At 31.2% G+C, this 20,485-nt stretch overlaps 1 protein-coding gene and 1 long non-coding RNA gene across 2 annotated transcripts; one reads left to right on the forward strand and one right to left on the reverse strand.

Moving 5' to 3' along the window:
- Positions 1-62: 62 nt before the first annotated feature.
- Positions 63-18,797, forward strand: LOC108916139 (cubilin-like). The gene is made up of 60 exons (XM_018722345.1): positions 63-164; positions 487-616; positions 823-1,122; positions 1,179-1,282; positions 2,637-2,778; positions 2,861-3,002; positions 3,054-3,154; positions 3,255-3,381; positions 3,564-3,899; positions 4,011-4,195; positions 4,293-4,464; positions 4,548-4,626; positions 4,687-4,792; positions 4,844-5,009; positions 5,124-5,308; positions 5,368-5,515; positions 5,587-5,765; positions 5,925-6,084; positions 6,146-6,508; positions 6,561-6,747; positions 7,457-7,617; positions 7,665-7,858; positions 7,914-8,067; positions 8,124-8,317; positions 8,379-8,559; positions 8,618-8,796; positions 8,857-9,022; positions 9,078-9,253; positions 9,304-9,462; positions 9,530-9,638; positions 9,740-9,964; positions 10,070-10,177; positions 10,270-10,509; positions 10,569-10,753; positions 10,802-10,988; positions 11,136-11,522; positions 11,581-11,651; positions 11,714-11,818; positions 11,875-12,006; positions 12,086-12,294; positions 12,553-12,944; positions 13,116-13,247; positions 13,504-13,851; positions 13,912-14,207; positions 14,263-14,653; positions 14,754-14,938; positions 15,021-15,161; positions 15,271-15,442; positions 15,496-15,687; positions 15,748-15,889; positions 15,946-16,163; positions 16,229-16,434; positions 16,487-16,658; positions 16,763-17,067; positions 17,311-17,464; positions 17,519-17,682; positions 17,795-18,101; positions 18,378-18,469; positions 18,528-18,636; positions 18,692-18,797. The coding sequence occupies exons 1-60, from the start codon at positions 91-93 to the stop codon at positions 18,709-18,711; spliced, it is 11,046 nt and encodes a 3,681-aa protein (XP_018577861.1). The 5' UTR covers positions 63-90; the 3' UTR covers positions 18,712-18,797.
- On the reverse strand, positions 18,563-20,462 carry LOC108916933. The gene is made up of 3 exons (XR_002762936.1): positions 19,991-20,462; positions 19,772-19,931; positions 18,563-18,652 (listed from the first exon to the last, which is right to left on the reverse strand). It is a non-coding gene; the product is annotated as an uncharacterized LOC108916933 (long non-coding RNA).
- Positions 20,463-20,485: the final 23 nt, after the last annotated feature.

Below are 20,485 nucleotides of genomic sequence, written 5' to 3' on the forward strand. Positions count from 1 at the left end.
CTTTTTAATATAATTTTATATAAGTTCTAATAAAATATTTGAACACCATTTGCCTTGTTATATTCGTAAGACAATGCATATTAATTAAATATGAATATATTAATTTTACTCATATATATTTTTTTACTTTGTGAATCTAATTCCAAAAAATTATACAACGAAATGTAAGTACACACAATTTCCATATTTCCTACTCTGTTATAAAATGTTATAGATACTCTTAAACAATATATTTTATTACATGATTATTATTTTGTCAAGTTTAGAGAATTTTATTACTTAAATTAATTTTCCACTTTAAAATTTATTCTATTATTTAATAATAATAATAGTAAAATTTGATTGACTTCAGTTGCATGAAACCAACAATCAGCAATGAGACTTGGGAATTACAAAAAAATTTGAGATTCATATTCATGCGATATTTTAGGCTTCGTTAAACTTTCTATTCCAATTAAATTATTCTGAGATACATTTTTCTTCCAGCCCTAGTTTATTAGTACAAAATGGACACCTAATGTTTATCGCGGCGTATGACAAAAACATTACATTCAGTACCAGCTCTTCAGCAGGAGTATCTATAAATAACATTGACTTAGTTACAACACTCAATAGGGTGAGTAGGTAATCCAAATAGAAAATATTCCTCGGTGAGTATACTGAATAGCAGCGTTCTTTACGGTAAACTTAAAATTAAACTGAAAGAAATATATCCTATCCCATATTGATCTCAAATATTTAAAAATAAATCATCTTCAACTCTTAAAATTTTTCCCAATAATTCCCCAATTTTCTCAAAAAAATTTCCGTTTCATTTATTAGGCTCACAATGCTACAAAACTTGTTGAAAACTACCAGAAAACCTTTACATCATATGTAGACAGAATAGATTCTCTTGAACTGCGGATAACTGATATACCAATTCGGGGGGACAATAGTTCTGTTTCGAGCACTTTTCCAATTAGAAGATTGAGAAGATCATTCAGTATGTTAATGAAAAGAGTTAGCGATCTCGAAGCTGCACTGCTTCAAGATGACTGTATTGGCAACCCCTGCAAAAATGGGGGAATATGTCAAGACATGTACAAGAATTACATTTGTCATTGCCCTGATGGGTGGCAGGTAAACATTTTAAGAACTATCTCAAAATGGAAACCAAACATTTTGTGCATTTACAGGGCATAGATTGTTTAGAAGATGTAAATGAATGTGCTAGGTTTGTAGGGACGGATTTGGGTTGTCAAAATGGAGCGACCTGTATTAATAAACCTGGAACTTACGAGTAAGAAATGTACCATTTTTATATTTTTATGGACACATACCGTATTACTGAAGTTTAAAAATAATACTCATACTGTATACGGGGCATTCCACGCCAAATCGACCACTTTTAACCCTGACCTCTTTCGATTTGACTGAAACTTTTTTATTGTTTTCTACCCCATTGAAAACCTCTGAGAATTTTTTCAAATTTTTTTCACCCAATTCCAAAAAAATGAATTTTTGAAAAAAAAATAGCTTTTTTTTTAAATATCTATCTTTTCAAAAATTGAGTTATCGGGACGTTTTTTTTTTAATTTTTGTATTTAAATGTACTTTTTGAAAAAAAATAGATCAAAATTATCTGGACCCATCTTCACTGTTTTTTTTTAATATTTGAAAAGAAACGAACATTTCTCGATGATTACCATTTTTGAAAAATTTTGGTTTTTTTCTTATAAAAAACACATTTTTTATAAATCCTAAAATTTTTTCAGTGGCGTTTTTTCGTTTTCTACTTTTTTTTATTGACTGAAAAAAAATTTTTTTCAAATTGTTTTTCACATTTTGAAAATTTTTGAAAATGTATATAGAACCAAAATTGAAAAAAAAAATATATGAAAGAAATAATTGAGTGGTACCTAAACGTGAAAAAAATTTTGATTTTTTTTGAAAAAGTTAAGAAAATAGATCGGTTTGAATAATTTTTTTTTATTTTTTTTGAAAACTACATCCAAAAACAAAGAAAATGAAAATAAAGTTGTTATTTGGGCCATTTTTGGACGAACAGTGGGCTTTAAAAAAAGACGCAACGTATTTGAACTCAAATAAATAATTTTGAAACCATGCATCCTCTTTTGACTTTGAAATTGTCATCGATCGCTGCCTAGAATAAATTTTTTCAATTTTAGGTATTTATACACATTTTCAAAAATTTTCAAAATGGCGTGATGTGAAATAAGCTAAATTTGAAAAAAAAAATAAAAAACGAAAAAACCACTGAAAAAATTTGAGGATTTATAAAAAATGTCAGTTTTTTATAAGAAAAAATAAAAAAAATTCAAAAATGGTAATCCGAGATTTTCGTTTTTTTCGAAAATTGAAAAAAAACTGAAGATAGGTCCAAATAATTTTGATCTATTTTTTTTCAAAAAGTACATTTAAAAACAAATTTTGAAAAAAAACTATTTTTTTCAAAAATTCATCTTTTTTTCAGTTGTGTGAAAAAAATTCAAAAAATTCTCAGAGAGGTTTTCAATGGGGTAGAAAACAATAAAAAAGTTTCAGCCAAATCAAAAGGAGTCGAGGTTAAAGGTGGTCGATTTGGCGTGGAATACCCCTACACAGACACCTTGATCGGAATTTATATTCTTCAGGTGTTTATGTCAGCCGGGCTATGTTGGAATACACTGTACCAGGAGAAAGGCCGATTGCAGTACAGGGGGTCAAGAATTATGCGGCCATGGTACTTGCGTCCAACAAAACAATCAGCTAGGGTACAAATGTATTTGTGATCAGGTAAGACCTGGAACTGCATTACTCTGTATCACACTTATTCAATTTCCATGTGGCAATTTAACACAAAAAAATTACTTTTTAGGGCTGGACAACAGATGGAACAAATCAAGCATGTCTTGTAGACGTAAATGAATGTAATTTAAATCATCCATCCTGCTCAACAAATCCAAAAGTTCCATGTATAAATGTGCCTGGGTCTTTCTACTGCGGTGGTTGTCCTATAGGTAAAATGTATATTCTTGCATAGTACATATTTTTTAAAACCAGAATTATAGGATACACCGGTAATGGTTACTATTGTTCTGATATAAACGAGTGTGAAACAAATAATGGAGGTTGTAGCATTAACCCCATGGTTACTTGTATAAATACACAGGTAGTAATAGTACTTTATTACAAAGCATTAATATAATTTTATTTATAAAATATCTATATTAATGAGGTGTTTTCTCTTCTGTTTAAAACTTATTTTATAGGGATCTAGAATGTGCAGTAATTGCCCACCAGGTTATGAAGGCGATGGAATTTCTTGCACATTTAGAGGCTTATGCAATGTTAATAATGGTGGATGTCATCATTTGGCTCAATGCAGAGACAACTCTAGTAAGTATAGTACATTCTATTTTCAATGCCCTGCAAAATAAAATCTATAAGATAAATCGTCAATACTGATTTTAATATTTTGGCTTTCTTTAGGTTTGCTTTAGCAATAAATTATTTTTCAAAACTTTTGCTACAAAAAATCCATGTTATTGCCAACTGTAGTAAACATGAATAATTTTCAGGAATTAGTTCAACATATGTGGAATGTATCTGTCCAACCGGATATGTTGGCAATGGAATAGGACCAACTGGTTGCATGCTTTCTTCAAGTCCATTCAACCCTTGTGCCTCAAACCCCTGCGTGAATGGTGACTGTTCTGTGAATAACGTTACAGGAGAATATATTTGCACCTGCAGAAGAAACTTTACAGGCCGCAACTGTAATATGATAAAGAAAGATCCGTGCACTACAAACCCTTGCCTAAATGGGGGTACTTGCCGGAATGTAATGGGGATAACTTTTCAGTGTATCTGTAAAAGTGGATTCAGGGGAACACTGTGTGAAACAGAAGCTCCAGGTATACACATAATTTAAAATTATATACAGTACAGTAATAAAGAGCTTTATTAATAATTCTAATTGCTCATGAAAATTGTAAATATATATTTTTCATAACATACTCTTTTAGGCTGCGGTGGAAAATTATATGGAACATCTGGTATATTAAGTTATCCTTCTGGTGATTATGAAACATATGGTCATCGTTTAAGTTGTTCTTGGACCATAGAAACAAATTCTACTAAAATTCTCAATATAACGTTTAGTAAATTTGACATCGAAGAGTCTACAGGTTGTCGATCTGACTGGCTCCAGGTATTAATTTATTTACAGCTCTATATAAATAGCTTCAATCTTATGACGGGAATTACTGACAAATTATTTCATTACGCTCACATATCCTTTGTCTTAGATACATGATGGCCCAACTTCAGCATCACATCCTTTGGGAAGATTTTGCGGAACTAATCTGCCACTAGGCGGTAAAATTTTAACGACACATAACATCATTTACTTCTGGTTCAGATCTAATGCAGGAAATGCCAAGACTGGGTTTAAACTTGTGTGGAATGCTACAGATCCAGGTAATATTATTAGATTTAACATAATATAATAACTGTTCAATAATGAAGACATTTATGTGATAATTACTATGTATAATTTCCAGTTTGTGGAGAAACAGTTAATGCAACCTCTCATGGAACAATTGAATCTCCTGGTTCTCCTGCAAATTATCCACCAAACCGGTAAATGCTTTTAAACTCAAAATAAGCACAACTTGCTATAAAATTTAATTTTTTTTATAGGGATTGTTACTGGAGGATTATAGTGCCTTTTGGTAAAAGATTACAATTTCATTTTTTTTCATTAGATATTGGCAACAATGCAGACTGTGACCACGATTTCATAGAAGTAAGTAAAAAATTGCATTAATATTCAATATTACGATTGTTATTTTTCTAGTTTAATAATTTATTCAATATAAGGAATGGCGGAGCTTTTGCTAAATTTTGTAACAGTTCGAATCCAATTCCATTTTACTCAGTAAGTGATGGTGTAGAGGTGCATTTTCATTCGGGTAAAGACAGCTCTCATCCCGGTTTCCAGATGACGTACTCTGTTGTAGAAGGTATGTAAATTTCAAAGTTGATAAAGTAAATGAATACAATTTCTCGATCTGCCTCTATTAGAATAACATTCACAGAATCCAAATAAAACTTTAATATTGCAAAAATGGTTTCAGGAACACCGGGTTGTGGAGGCATTTACACGGCAGCAGAGGGTACTATAAATTCTGCAAAACCAGACAGTTCAACACATAACATATGTGAATACAAAATTCAGCAAGCATACAAGACAAGAACAAAAATCACATTTTTAAATTTAGATCTTCACCAAACTTCTAGTTGTACCGATGAATATATTGAGGTAAAAAGTTAATCGTGCAATTTATATCAATAACCTACTGTACTTGATAAATTATTTAGATTCGAGAAGGTCCAAACACAGATTCGCCGTTGATAGGACGGTACTGTGGCAATATTTTGCCAGCTTCTTACGTTTCTAATGCTCAAATAACCATCATCTCTTCAATTTCCAGAGATACCAGTAAATGGAAAATAAAATATGAAAAAAGTAAGCAATGATGTATAATATTCTTTATTTAAATTTACCAAAATTAATATTAATATTGTTTTTTGTTTTAGTCTGTGGTATGAAATTTTTCAACACTACCGGTTCATTTGAATCCCCTCTGCGATCAATGTCCAAAATTGACTGTATTTATCAGATAGAGCAGCCACTGGGATATATCATCGAACTATCAATAAAAGTATTTTTGAGAAACCGACCTTACAGTACAGTATATTGCAACAATTATATTGAAGTAAGTACATATAACATTTTAATATTTTTAAATTCAGTAACAGAGAAATAAACATCAGAAACCAGAAACATTCAATTTATAAATAAGTCAGTTTTATTTGTAAATTTTCATTGCTTAACTAAAGAATTCAAATCCTAGTCATTCATCAATTTTTGTTAGATACGAGATGGTGACAATGAAGATGCAGCACTAATAAAAAAATTCTGTGCATCACAGACAATCACTATTACTTCTACAAGTAATCATTTATGGATTCGATATTTCCAAAGATATAATTTTTTAGTATCTTTTGAGGCAACCTACACATCTACAAATTTAGGTAATTTTTTTTCATGAAGTAGTAAATTTAAACGACTAAAAAATGTCCCATATTTTTTTAGGATGCGGGGGAATATTAAGAAATAAATTAGGCAACATCGCCTCTCCAGTACGACCTGAAGGGTACTACCCACCCTCATTAAAATGCACTTGGGTGATCATTGCTCCCCCAAAGTCTGTGATTCAACTAACATGGATAACTTTCAGCTTAGAACAAAGCTACGAATGTTCTTATGACAATGTTCAAATCTTCGACAATAACACAGAGTTAGGAATGGGAGGACTAATAGGCAAATATTGTGGGTCCAATCTACCGCCTATTTTAATGAGCTCTGGTAATATCATGACAATAGTTTTTGTCACTGATGTCACTATTCATATGGATGGTTTCTTGGCTACATACACATTTATGTCTGATTCTAATAGTGAGTCTAACACATTGGGTTTCATTTAGGTTCTAGATTTAATTTCTTTTAGTTTGTGGGGGGAATTACTACACATCTGCTGGTGTCATTAAAACTCCAAACTATCCAGATGAATATCCCGCCAGTAAAGACTGCAAATGGACAATTACCGTACCTTCTGGACAACAAATTCTACTAAATGTAACCGATTTCGACTTAGAATATTATATTAGTTGCAGATATGATTGGTTAGAAATAAGGTAAGCCTATAATTTTCTAAATTAAACCATCTAGCCCAGTAAATGAAAAAAAATTTGTAAAAAAATTGGTTTCAGATTGAAACTTGGTTTAATCGTTAGTTTAGGCAAAAAGAAATAATACTTCCTAAAAAGTATCGGTTTAAAACAGCAAGATCATTATTTAAACAATGATTATAATGTAAAAATTACCAAAAATTGAGTTTTTTAGCTGTATTAAAAAGCGCTCTCCAACAGGAGTTTTTGCTTTTGTTTATACTTATAGGTTTTCAAAAAACGCTTCGTTTGAGACCTGCTAAATTAAAATCCATTAACAATTTGTTTAAATAATTGCAAAAAACCAGCGAAATTGGAATTTGCTATAAATAGAAGAAAAGAGTATAAATCATCTCTAAACGAGTGAGTGTTAAAAAATAATACTATTATGCATATTACATCCAAAAACTTTTACTGCAGAAAATAAGTATAAACAAAAGCAAAAACTCCTGTTGGAGAGCGCTTTTTAATACAGCTAAAAAAACTCCATTTTTTACATTACAATCATTGTTTAAACAATGATCTTGTTGTTTTAAACCGATACTTTTAGGGAAATATTATTTCTTTTTGCCTAAACTACCGATTAAACCAAGTTTCAATCTGGAACGAATTACCTTTTGATTTACATGTATTACAAATTTCTTTTACTGGGCTAATCAGCAAATATGTGCTGCAGAAATGGAGGAACATCGAATTCACCACTATTGGGCAAGTACTGTGGCACCAAAATTCCTAAACAAATACCATCCCATACCAACAAGCTATACCTACATTTTACTTCGGATCCAAACAGAGGAGGACGTGGTTTCAAGATCATCTGGTCCTCTACGGCAACAGGTAGAAAGTATTTTTGAAACATATGTATACTAAAAAAGTAATTTTAGGTTGTGGAGGTCACCTGACTTCACCTACTGGTTCTATTATATCACCAAACTATCCAGAACCATACAGCAGAAATACAGATTGTACTTGGACAATAATAGTAGGGGCTGGATCTCGAATTCAAGTTATATTTTCTGATATGGATTTAGAACAGAATGTTCAGTGTAATCTAGACTATGTTCCAGATTATGTCCAAGTAAATGGCAAACAAGAATAGTGTTCCAAAAAATTTTTATTTGCTTTTTTTTTAGTTGTTTGACGGTCTGACTATAAACTCCAAATCTTTAGGAAAATTCTGTTATAAAGAAGATAAACCAATAGTGTCCACTAATCACCAAATGCTTGTTAAATTCAGGGCCGATGTTGCTTTTCAAGGTCGAGGGTTCCAGTTACACTACTCGACAAGTAAGTATATCAAATAGGAGAAAATTTAAAATCCCAGTTGACCGACTTTATTTCAGTCTGCAACAACACTCTTAGTGGATTTAGAGGAGTAATAGAAAGTCCAAACTTTCCCAACGAGTATGCTCAAGATCTCAATTGTTGGTGGGACATTGTCGTTTCCGACAGAAATAAAATAAATATAACATTTTCTCACTTTGAGTTAGAGACTTCTTATACACTCAACAAAACATGCATTTCGGATTACCTGGAGGTAAATAAAAAAGTGAAAGTGAAGGTAAAAAAAAGTGAAAGTTAAAATTTCACATTTCTAGATAAAATACTTGGAAGTAAAAGAAGATTATGATGAAGAACCTGATTATATTAGACAAGGCAAGTACTGCGGAACTGACAATCCAGGACAAATCACTTTAAATTCCGATCATGCTCAAATTCACTTTGTTAGTGATAAATGGGTAACAGGATCAGGATTTAGATTAGAATGGCAACTGTTTGGTAAGTTTAATGAATAAACTAAATATATAAATGTATGTGTATATATATATGTACATAGGTTGTGGTGGATATTTAACTAGCAATTCTGGTACTATCCAAACTCCTAACTATCCCAAACCATATTCCCCATCAACTAAATGTGAATGGCATATTGAAATAGATTTTGGATATAGTATCCAAATAGAGTTCAGGGATGTAGATATTGAAAAGGATTCATGTGAATATGACTGGATTAAGGTAAACTTTAAGGAAGCACTGGATTTTTCTCCAAAAATTAATACAGTACGTCCCTTTCAGATTTATAACGGACCAAATACATCTTCTAATGTAATTACAAAGTTTTGTTATCAAAAAAAGCCTATAGTCATATCCAGTACAGGAAATCAAATGTTTATAGAGTTCCACTCTGACTACAGCTACGAAGGAAAAGGGTTCATGGCAAATTATTCATCGGTTCCTACAAGTAAATGCAGATACATATTTGGGGAAAAGTTATTAAAACATATACATTTTTTTAGAATGTGGAGGAAGATTTACTGCACCGGAGGGAGCTATATTTTCTCCAAATTATCCCAACAACTTTGACAAAAATGATACTTGCTTTTGGCTTATCGAAATTGATGAAAATCATACAATTGAATTATCCTTTGAAGACGCTGACTTGCCAACAAACTGTGACAAAAACTATATAAAAGTATAAAAATCTCTTACAATTTAACAAGTATCAATCAAAACTTTTTTTAGGTGTACGATGGTCCAACTGAGGCTTACCCGGTTTTAAAGAAAGTTTGTAGTTTCGCACCAAATGACACTATTAAATCCACTTTCAATGAGATGTACATAGAATTTAGGACATCTACGTTACATTACACAACAAAAGGATTTCTAGCCAAATACAAGAAGGTAAAAAGATATTTTCATATTCATTTATTGAATAAATACGTGTTATTTCTGAGTTTTGCTTATCTAGAATTGCGGGTCGAGGTTAACTACTCAAGGAAGTGGCAACATCCAAGTAACTCACGATGAATTATCTGTGCAATCTTATTGTTTATGGACTATTGTATCATCAGATCCCTGTAAGTTTACAATAAATGTACATCGTTCGTTTTCTTACTTGGTTTCTGTAGAATGTTTTATTATTTACTCCACAGAATATGAATATAATTGCCTTTTGCAGCACGTCGTATAACCTTAATAATAACCAAAATGCAAATGCACATGTATGATTGCAATGGAGAGAATCCCGTTAAAATATACGGAGGGGAAACAACAGAATCTCCTCTTCTTAAAAGTTATTGCGGTAAGAAAGTACCTCCACCCCTAGTTAGTGATGGGTCAGCTATTACTATAGAATTACAACAGTCCATGGACTTCTTTGCTACCTATTCTGTTTTCGACTCTCGTAAGTATTGCAAAACTGTTTTCAGATAATTCAGTAATCTTCTTCCTCAACATTCCACAAAATTCTTTCCAAATTTTTTCTTTTTACTTTGATATTTGATTTTAGATTGCGGAGGGGAATTTAATGCGGCTGAAGGATTCTTTGCCACTCCTGGATATCCCAATAAATATCCGTCTGATATGGAATGTGAATGGATAATAAATGTAGCTCCTGGTAAGTACTTGTATCTTTGTATGCATGACTCACTATTTTGTTTTTTAAATCACACAATTCACTTTAGAAATACTTAATTATATTTTTTGTAGGTAACAACATCATGTTAACATTCACTGAATTCGACATTCTGGAGTCAGAAAAATGCAACACGGATTTCCTAGAAATCAGGTCAAATAATGTATCCGGGGCCCTGCTTGGTATTTATTGTGGAAAGAATAAACCACTGAATATTACTCATGTAGGAACATTATGGTTGCTGTACAAAAGCAGCAAATTAGACAGTGGTGCCATCGTCTTGGCTAAAGGGTTCTATGGAGAATATAAACTAAGTATTTTTTTTTTTTGAAGAAAATAATTTGTTCTTATGTTTACATTTAATTTACACCAGATGACTACAATGAGCTCAGCGGACCTCGTGGTACTATAGCTTCGCCAATGTATCCACAAAGCTACTATGATTATGGGACATTCGCCTGGAAAATAACAGTTGCACCCAGAAAACGTATTTTGCTTAGCTTTAAAGATTTTTATGTGGAATCTTATAGTGATGAATGCTTTTCTGCAAATTTTATGGTATGAACACAAGAGTTGTTTTTGAAGCCATTAAGCTTTTTTTTGTAGGTTTATGATGGTGTTGACGAAACTGCACCAGAACTGAAGTCCATTTGCGGTATAGAACTTCCAGATCCCATAAAGTCAAGCACAAATATATTGTACATCACTATGGAGTACAGTTATGTTCGAATGGGGTCTAAATTTCTGGTAGAATGGCTTGAAATAAGCAATGAACGAACAAATATATCTTCAGGTTATTTCGTTTTACATTTCAAAAGGTTTTAGAAAATTGTTATGCCTGTTAATGACAGAAACAAGTTAGAAATACTAATCTATATCAGTACATTTACATGACGTGTTAATACATATTGTGTTAATATCTTTTTTAATTTCTGCACAGGCACTACAAATAAAGATTGTGGATCATCGGAAGTAATAGATATTAATACAGTTGGAAGTTATGATCTTACATCACCTGGTTATCCTAATGGCTACAAAAATAATCTAAACTGCGAATGGATATTTTCAACAATTTCAATGAATCATTTGATGGTGTATATCATAGATATGAACCTTAAGAATTTCTACGGAAGGGTGTATTTTTGCAATGATGATTATGTTAGTTTATATCAGAAGCGTTCCAAAGATAATGACTGGGAACTAGTTAAAAAAATTTGTAATACAGAAGAACAACAAAAAAACTACCAATTTACTAATTTGCTCAAAGTTCAGTTTGTCACAAATAGATATCTCAATGGAACTGGTTTTAAACTTAATGTAGAACAAAGTAAATATTATATTCTACTTAGTTTAGAAATAATAACTGTTTCTTACTTTTTCTTTAGTTTGTGGAGGATCTATGACTGGACCTACTGGTTTTATATATTTTAATAGAACTGCAATATCTAGATCTGGTGTAAGTTTTTTTTATTTAATGCTAATGCTGTTTGAATTTAATTTGGTTTCGATAAATTTCAGTGTGAATGGAATGTAACTGTCCGTTCTGGGAAAACTATTAAAGTCACTTTTGAAGAAATGAACATTGCACATGATCCTACAAAAGGCTGTGACAATTACATAATGGTAATTTATTTGTAAAAGTTAGTTTCACTTTCAACAAACGCTTATTATTTTTTCAGTTAAGAAATGGAAAGTATCAAGATTCCTCTATATTAGGAAATGGAAAATATTGTGGCACAGACATTCCAGAACCTCTGAATACTACTGGAAACTACTTGTATATAAAATATTACGGTTCTCTAAAAATCAAGGTTGTTTCTTGTAAACTATTTACGTCTAATTCTCAATACTTCAATTAATGACATTATTTATATCTCTTATAAATTTTAGGGCTTCAAATTAAAATATCAGGAAATATCTATGACGTGTGGAGGTGAAATATTGTTGTCTTCTCTAGATAACTCCACCGAAATAAATTCACCAAATTTTCCAAATATTCCACTTCCTCATACTGAATGTTCCTGGATGGTACGAGCACCTCCGGATAAATCACTTAGGATAGATTTTGAGGATCGATTTGATTTGACTAATCGAGCACAGTAAGAAAAATCATATTTTAATACAAGGCACTTGTATCATTGTTTCCAATTATTTACGATATTTTATTAATGGTAGTAAAATAAGTAGGGTGGTTGTATTATACATTTTTCGAAAAATATGACATCTACCACCCCTTTTCAAATGAAAAATACAAATCCCTTATTTATTTTTGGAAAAAAATTTATATAAAGATTCTTTTCTTTCTGACTGTCTACCCTAGACAATTTAGACAGTATATAAAAAATATTTTTTTTCAGATGTGAAGTCGAGTACGTCGAAGTGAGGGATGGAGGTACCGAACTCTCACCGCTCATAGGAAGGTATTGTAAGGAAGTTCCCCATACACAATTTTCAACTGGCAACATGATGTTTGTGAAATTCTTTACAAATACTGAAGATCCTCGAAATGGTTTTAAAGCTAAAATATCATTAGCATATTGTGGGGGTACACTTCGAGGTTTGGAAGGTGAAATTAGGAATCCGTCTCAACAACACGGAGAGGAAAAGAGAAACTGCACTTGGCATATTTCTGGGCCTACAGATCATTATTTGAATATACAATTTGTGGAACTCAAGATGCATGGGACATTTGCATTTCCAAATAAAAACAAAATCACTATTTTTGAAAAAAATAGTTTATTTAATAATGGTACTATACTTTCTCACAGAAAATGCAGCTACTAAGATACAGATTTTTTAGTTCTAAAAGTTCCTATAAAAACATTATAATAAATATTTTGTAAATATTCTTAGATGGTGCATTTTCAATGTCAGATAATAAACATTTCATAAGAATTTTATAATAAAGTTACAATTTTAGTTACAAAACTTGGTGAATATACTGGAACAACTGTACCTCAACTACTCCTTACGTCAAGCAATGAAGCAATAATCAACTACATAGGGACAAATAAAGACAAATTTCAATTGAGATTTAACGCTAGTCAATCCGGTAATTCAAATTCTTTATGTTCAACATTTAAATTAAAATATAAAAATGAAAATACATAAAACATTGCACTTGCTTGATAATAAAATAAATATGTAAACACAAAATAAAATAGAGAGAGGTAATAAAATTAACATGTACTTATATATAAGTGTATACTGATGGCAGAATTTTTAGATGTTAGAATATGATAACATAATATTTGACCTAGGAAATGACAAAAATAAATTCCAAAATACATTTTTCTTTTAATTTTCAGAATGTGGTGGTGTTATGAAGGCAGAATCTGGTACGATAACATCGCCAGGCTACCCTGTAATGAACCACTTAAACAGATACTGTCAGTGGACCATCGAAGTACCAGAAGGTCGTCGTATTACAGTTGATTTTGTCGATTTTGATTTGGATGAAACAATTTTGTATGACCAGTCAGTAGCAGTACTTGATGGATCGATTCCTTTTAAAATTCCTTTAGCTTATCTCAGACCTGGCGCATCCAAGAAAACTTTCGAAACAAGTTCAAATAAGATGATGATAATATTTTGGTCCGACCGCCCTTCACTACATCGTGGTTTCAAAGCAACATTTTCTGCAAATAAACCAACCAGTAAGTACAAATTAAAAACATCTTCATTTACTGTCGTGTTTTATTTGGCAATGTTTGCAGTTTGTTCTAGCGACTTCAACAGTGACTCAGGTGTTCTGACACAACCAGCCATCAGAAATAGTTCATATTGGTGCCACTGGACACACAAAATCAACGACTTCATTAACAAAACATTGTCTTTAAAAATAAATTTGATTGTCAATTCAACCAGAAGGCTTTTGAATTTTAATTGTACATATTCACCATGGTCTATCACAGTGATGAACCAAGATGAAAGACATATTTTAGCCAGCCTCTGTAAACCTACCGTCAAAGACTTCATAGTTCGATCACCGTTTCCAGTAACAAAAGTAACTGTAAGGATCATTAAAGTAATTTTTTGTTACTTTCTCTAAATTCTCTTTGTTTAAGGCTATTGCAAAAAGTCAAATGAATTTCACAGTGGACTATAACACATATGATTGTGGTGGAATAATAGAGGAACAGCAAGGATTTTTATCCAGTCCAAACTACCCAAGTAAATCGTCCAAGTCACTAGAATGTGCTTGGTTGATTAAAGTTTATAATGACCAGACTATAAGCCTGACTATGCTTAATATGTCTTTGGGGAATGATTGTGACAAAAACTTCATTACAGTGTACAATGGAGAGGGTCCTTCACACCCAATGATTGGAAAATACTGTAAAACTGATAAACCAAATGTTATAATTTCTCAGAGTAACAGCTTGTGGATGGAATACAAATATGAAGCAGATTCTTCAGGCATAGGATTCAAACTGAAATATGAGGCTAAATCTGAAGGTTTATTTTTTATACAAAAGTACCTTATAAATTTGATTACATAAATATGAAACTGACACATTTGTATTGAAGAAAATTATTATTTTTTTCTTTTTTTCAGGATGTGGTGGAATTTATCACGATAGAAACAGATTTATTCAAACACCAAATTACGGCAAAGATTATCCGAATAATGCAGAATGTTTATGGGAAATTAGGGCTAATCCTGGGTATTCCATTGGATTACAATTTATTGGCAGATTTCAAATTGAAGACAGCGACAATTGTGCAAATGATTATTTAGAGGTAAAATTAAACAAGATATTACAAATCAGAAATCGTGAATTTTAACTGCAAAATAAACATTGAATAATCTATATTTTTTTAGGTATGGGACTGGCGAGATGAAAAATGGATATCAATTGCCAAAAGATGCGGTCGGAACATTCCTACTGATATAAAATCTACAGGAGAAAAATTAAAAATATTGTTTAGAAGTAACGAGAAAACAACTGCAAGTGGATTTAAGGTCAGTTCAACATTCAGTTTGAAATATCTGTAATTCCCTGAATAATTAAATTACAAGCCGACCTTTGAAGTATTATTTATAATCATCAAAGTATTACATGTGTTTTTAGGCAAGGTGGGAATGGTTTTGTGGAGGTACATTCGAAGCAACAAAAACACCACGATCCATAGTGAGCCCAGGGTATCCATTAATCTATACTTCAAACTTAAACTGTGTGTACAACATTACTACAAAGGCAGAAGTACTTGATATTGTTTTTGACGATTTTGAGTTAGAGAATGGTAATATCACAATAATTTTTTTATGACGCAACTAATAACTAATTCATTTCCAGGTGCAACGAGTTGTATATACGACAACGTAACAATTTCAGGAAAATACTATTCAACATATGCAGCATTAATAGCAACTTATTGTGGTACAGCAAAACCGCCACCTTTGAGGGTGAGAGAAAATGTCATAATTACATTCAAAACGGATAAATGGGTTAACCGAAAAGGGTTCAAATTCACATACAGCGACGAAAGTAAATAATATTGTCTGCAAAATCATAGATGCAACTTCAACAGAATCATTTCATTTTTAGGCTGTGGGGGAGACATTAATGAAACAACAGTTATCGAAGCCCCTTCAATTGATTATGGAAGAAGCAGTTTTCGATACTACCATCCCAGAATTAAATGTATCTGGAAAATTACTGCACCACCTAAACAAGTTGCTATTTTAAGGTTAGTTAATTCAAAACTGAATAAAACAAATACGAATAATCATTAATTATTTACAGGGTGTTATATTTAGCATTGCCATCAATATGTTTAGGTCAAGGCTTAGAAATATACAATGGTTTAAATGATCAACGACCAAATAGATTAGCATCATTATGTGGAAATATAAGTGACAGTGAACAATTAATACATGCTGATTCTGGAAAAATGTTAGTAAAATTGATGTCAAGCCCTTTCCGTTATGGAGGATTTAAAGCAGAAGTCTACTTTTCTCATGGTTCGTAAATATGTAATTCTAGTCCATTTGAAATATCAACGAAAAAAGGTTGTTTTGTATTTTAGGATCTGCTGAAGGGTGTGGAGGAACTATAAACCTTACTGATACCAAGTACATACAGGCACCTGATTTGGAAAATTTGGATTGTAGATGGATAATTATAGCACCTAGAGACTACCAAATAAAAATTCAATTTACGGAACTTAACATACCAAGTGCATGTAACAGTAATGTAACCTTCCCAGTTTTTTGTACCTGTTCGTACATCGAGGTAAACAAACAATAAATAAAACTACATTTGTTTTGCTAAATTTTCATTGTAGGTACGTGATGGTGGAGGTCCTTTATCAGAATTAATAGAAAAATTGTGCAGTCATTTAAATCAAAACGTGGAATACAGGAAATTCAGCACATCTTCGAACTATGGGTACATACGATTTGTACTTGCTGGTCGTCAAAACAATGCATTCAAAGCAACTTTAACACCTGTAATATGTGAGTAAAGTACAGTAACATAAATAATAAATAAATGAAATTGATTAATATGAAAAATAGTTCACTTTAAAATGAGAACATTTTTAAGTTAATTTTGTTTTTAGCAAAATGTGGTCCTTCAATATTAAACGCAACTAAGGAAATAAAAACTTTGTCCTCTCCCTATTATCCAAATAATTACCCTTCTGGTACTAAATGCACCTGGCTTATATCTGTTCAGAACGCACTAGACAAAATAGAGTTACACTTTAGTGATTTCAATTTGACTGGCAGCGGTGATTATTTTATAACTGATAACAGATGTGATGATGACAGACTGGAGATATCGGAGGATCCTAACAGACAGATAATAACTGAAGGATTTGGACCTCAAGCAGTATACAATTCACCCAGAAGAACTATTTTCCTGGTAGTTATCAACAATAATATATGACAATTTACTACATATACTAACTTCTCAGTAAATATTCTCATGTAAATGATACATTTACATATACAGTACATTTAGGAATTAAATTAAAAAAAAGCAGTAAAAATATAACTACTTGAAAGTAATAATTAGTTTTAGATATGTAATGACTGCCCTAATTATATTTCTGTCCGATACTATTAACTCATTTAAAACATTTGTTAAGTTCAAATTTTTTCGTAGACTTACAATAATGTACAAGGAAAACATACATTTTGCGGTGCTGAAGAATCTCCATTTGATTACTATTCAATAGGAAGGTCTCTCACTATAACATTTAGAAGTCTCATAACATCAAAAACAAGCAAAGGTTTTAAGATAGAGTACAGAACAGCTGGTAAATTTTTGATATATGTTATATGTCTGTTTTCTTTCATACTTTATTTTTTAGGTTGTAACAGGAATTATACAAGTTTGCAAGGACGTATTTTTAGTTCTAATGACAAATCAGAATGTTTTATTACAATTACAGTACCGGAAAATCGTACCATTTCGCTATATTTTCAAAAGATGGTGATATCTCACAGCTTCAACTGCAAAAAGGCAGCTTTTGAGGTAATAGCTAATAATAATAACGATTTCAGGTACTTTATTAAATTAAATTCATTCAACTTTATAATTAATTAACGAAACAGAATGTAGAATACCAGCCAAATACAAATTTCAGGTGAGAGATAATGGACCTAATGGAACAACATTGATGCGATCCTGTGGTGTCAGAATTCCAGATCCTGTATTTTCTTACACAAATAAATTATATGTTCACATCTTTAATGAAGACGTTTCTCCCTATATGCTTTCGTATGACGTAGGGTATACATCAACAGATGCGGGTAGGGGATGTGGGGGAGAATTATATAATTATGGAGGATGGGTGTCAAGCCCCCTATATCCAAATGAATTCAGGAATAGTACAGTTTGTACATGGACACTCAGAGTACCAGTTGGTTTGAATGCAGTTCTGAAGTTTACCAGTAAGTGGATATTTTTATAAATTTCTGTTAGCACAGGCAAATGAAGAGTATTATATATATTATAAACTAAATGACTGCTTAATTAAAATGCAAGAAATAAAAAAATAGAGATAACCAAAAACGTACATCAAAATTTGTTAACTGAATAGCCCCACAGTACACACAATTTTTATGATAATAAAGTTGAAATTTAGTAATACTTATGCTACTTAATTTATAGAAACTACATGTTACACCGACAGCTTGAAAGGCTTACCTTATAAAATTATTTTCCAGGTTTTGAACTTCAGGGAAGCTGTGAACAAAATTATGTCACTGTAAATACGTTTTCATCTGATGGAACAACAAGCCATAAATTCTGTAAAGATGTATGTTAGATACACCGGCAGTTTTTCATGTAATACTTGATATATTAAATGATTTCAGGATCGACCAGCTATCTTACGATCTAATTCTAAGATTGAGATTGTATACGGATCATCAGTACACAACGGAGGACGTGGATGGTTAGCAAAATTCCAAGGATTAACAGATGGTAATATAATAGTTATCTGAAATATAAAATATTTTAATAAATACACATGTTTCAGACACTGCAGAAATATTTTAAGTTAAGCACTTTGAATTAATTTATTTAATATATAGAATAAACTGTTTTTTTTTTATAAAATGGTAATATAGAATACTGTTTAATTAGATATTATATTTGTCATCTGGTAAAACCTAAAACCTGTATATCCAATGATTACAGATTATTGACTTTTTTATCTGAACCAAGTTTTTTACCACTAACTTTTTTTTATTACATTAGTAATAGCAAGATCACATTTTACGAATGAAATAGGCAATCTTTCGATATAATACTTCACTAAACCGAGCTTGGTTGCATTAATAAATGTTAGGAAAATGAATAAATCTAAAAGCATTCGCTTTTTTTGAATAAAATGAAAGATATCTATTTTCTTGGAAACATCATAAGGAGTTAAAAGAAGAGTCGAATTTCTGGGGCTTTTAGTGAAAGTGACTCCCACTATTTCCCCTACTAGCACACATATTTATAACCAAATTTAGTGGATTTTAATTAGATATACTTACCATTTTTTAAAATTTCAACAAACTATCTCAAAAACTATCAAATTTGTGAACCCATATTTAGTTGAATATCACTAAAAAATCACCCCTTAAAGTTTGTCGACTTGCTTTATTAACACCCAGTATACAGTTTAATCGATTTCAAATTGTAAAAAAATCTATTTATGGATCGATCTAATTTGTTTTTTTTTTTAAATATGGAGCTAAAAAGAGTCTATTAAAACACATATGATCTGAGTTACGTTCTGTACTCTGTAAATGTAATTTGTATAAAATTTCAAGAAAAAATATTTATTGCCCATTATAAAATTAATATCATTTCCGTTCCTCTTAAACGGGGTTAGCAACCTATGGAAATATAAATAAATTAAAAGTTTCATTCTTTTTTCTTTAATTAGACTGGTTTATATTTTGATGTTAGACTATAAATTTGCTTTTTATGTAAACAGACCTTTACGAATCATGACATTCTTTTAGTACTAAATATACAATGTGGTTTCCCACATGGTCGTACTTCTACAATAGATATAAATTAGTAAGTAGAAATAAATATAATTTAATGTGCTAAAATATAATACCTCAACCCTCCAATAGCGTATCCATTCTTATTTCTCTTTACATGGTTGTTTGTTGTTTGCACTTATATTATAATTCTCAAGTTTTCAAGCAATGTTCCCTGGAGAATTGGGAAAATATTTTGAGTATCAGCATTTTGATCTTCTTAACCACCTAATTGTCCTATAATAAGATAGTTGAAGTTTGATAATTAATCAAATAATATTTATATTGGTACCCACCTGTGTACTGATACTTGTCTTTAATTTTTATTAGGATTTGTGGTTTTCACATCATCTAACTGCATGTTTATATCGCCTCCTATGGCTTTTGTATTTCAATGTAATGTTCTGATGTTTTGCTGATTGCTTCAGCTTTCTGTTCCTTTAGAGAATGAAATTTCACACCTTCCTTCTTCCGTTATTTCAGTAAGTTTTAGTAAAGACACAATCCGGAAGCCAACCGAATCAGTTAGAACCATGTTAGAACTGTTAGAAGTGCCCTATTCCAGGGTAATTATTTAGAATCAGCCCGAGTTACAACACTATACATTTTATGTGGTTTTCAGAACACCTCTATTGTAAAATCAACATTGTTTAAGAAACATATTTTAATAAATTTCCCGTAAAAACAATGTAATCAATTAAAAGAATTATTTGTTAACCAAAATTCACATTCCACCACAGAAAATATATAATATAAGTTTTCTATGACATTATTGACATTCCACATGTTAT

Source organism: Anoplophora glabripennis, unplaced genomic scaffold (assembly GCF_000390285.2).
Source record: "Anoplophora glabripennis isolate ALB-LARVAE unplaced genomic scaffold, Agla_2.0 scaffold2, whole genome shotgun sequence".
Taxonomy (NCBI): Eukaryota; Metazoa; Arthropoda; class Insecta; order Coleoptera; family Cerambycidae; genus Anoplophora; species Anoplophora glabripennis.

Bases quoted from the DNA above. Each gene is read 5' to 3' on its own strand.
- LOC108916139 (XM_018722345.1), top strand. From the start codon at position 91: ATGAATATATTAATTTTACTCATATATATTTTTTTACTTTGTGAATCT. The intron at 1,283-2,636 runs GTAAGAAATGTA...TATATTCTTCAG, and splicing joins AATAAACCTGGAACTTACGA to GTGTTTATGTCAGCCGGGCT. The intron at 6,748-7,456 runs GTAAGCCTATAA...TATGTGCTGCAG, and splicing joins TATGATTGGTTAGAAATAAG to AAATGGAGGAACATCGAATT.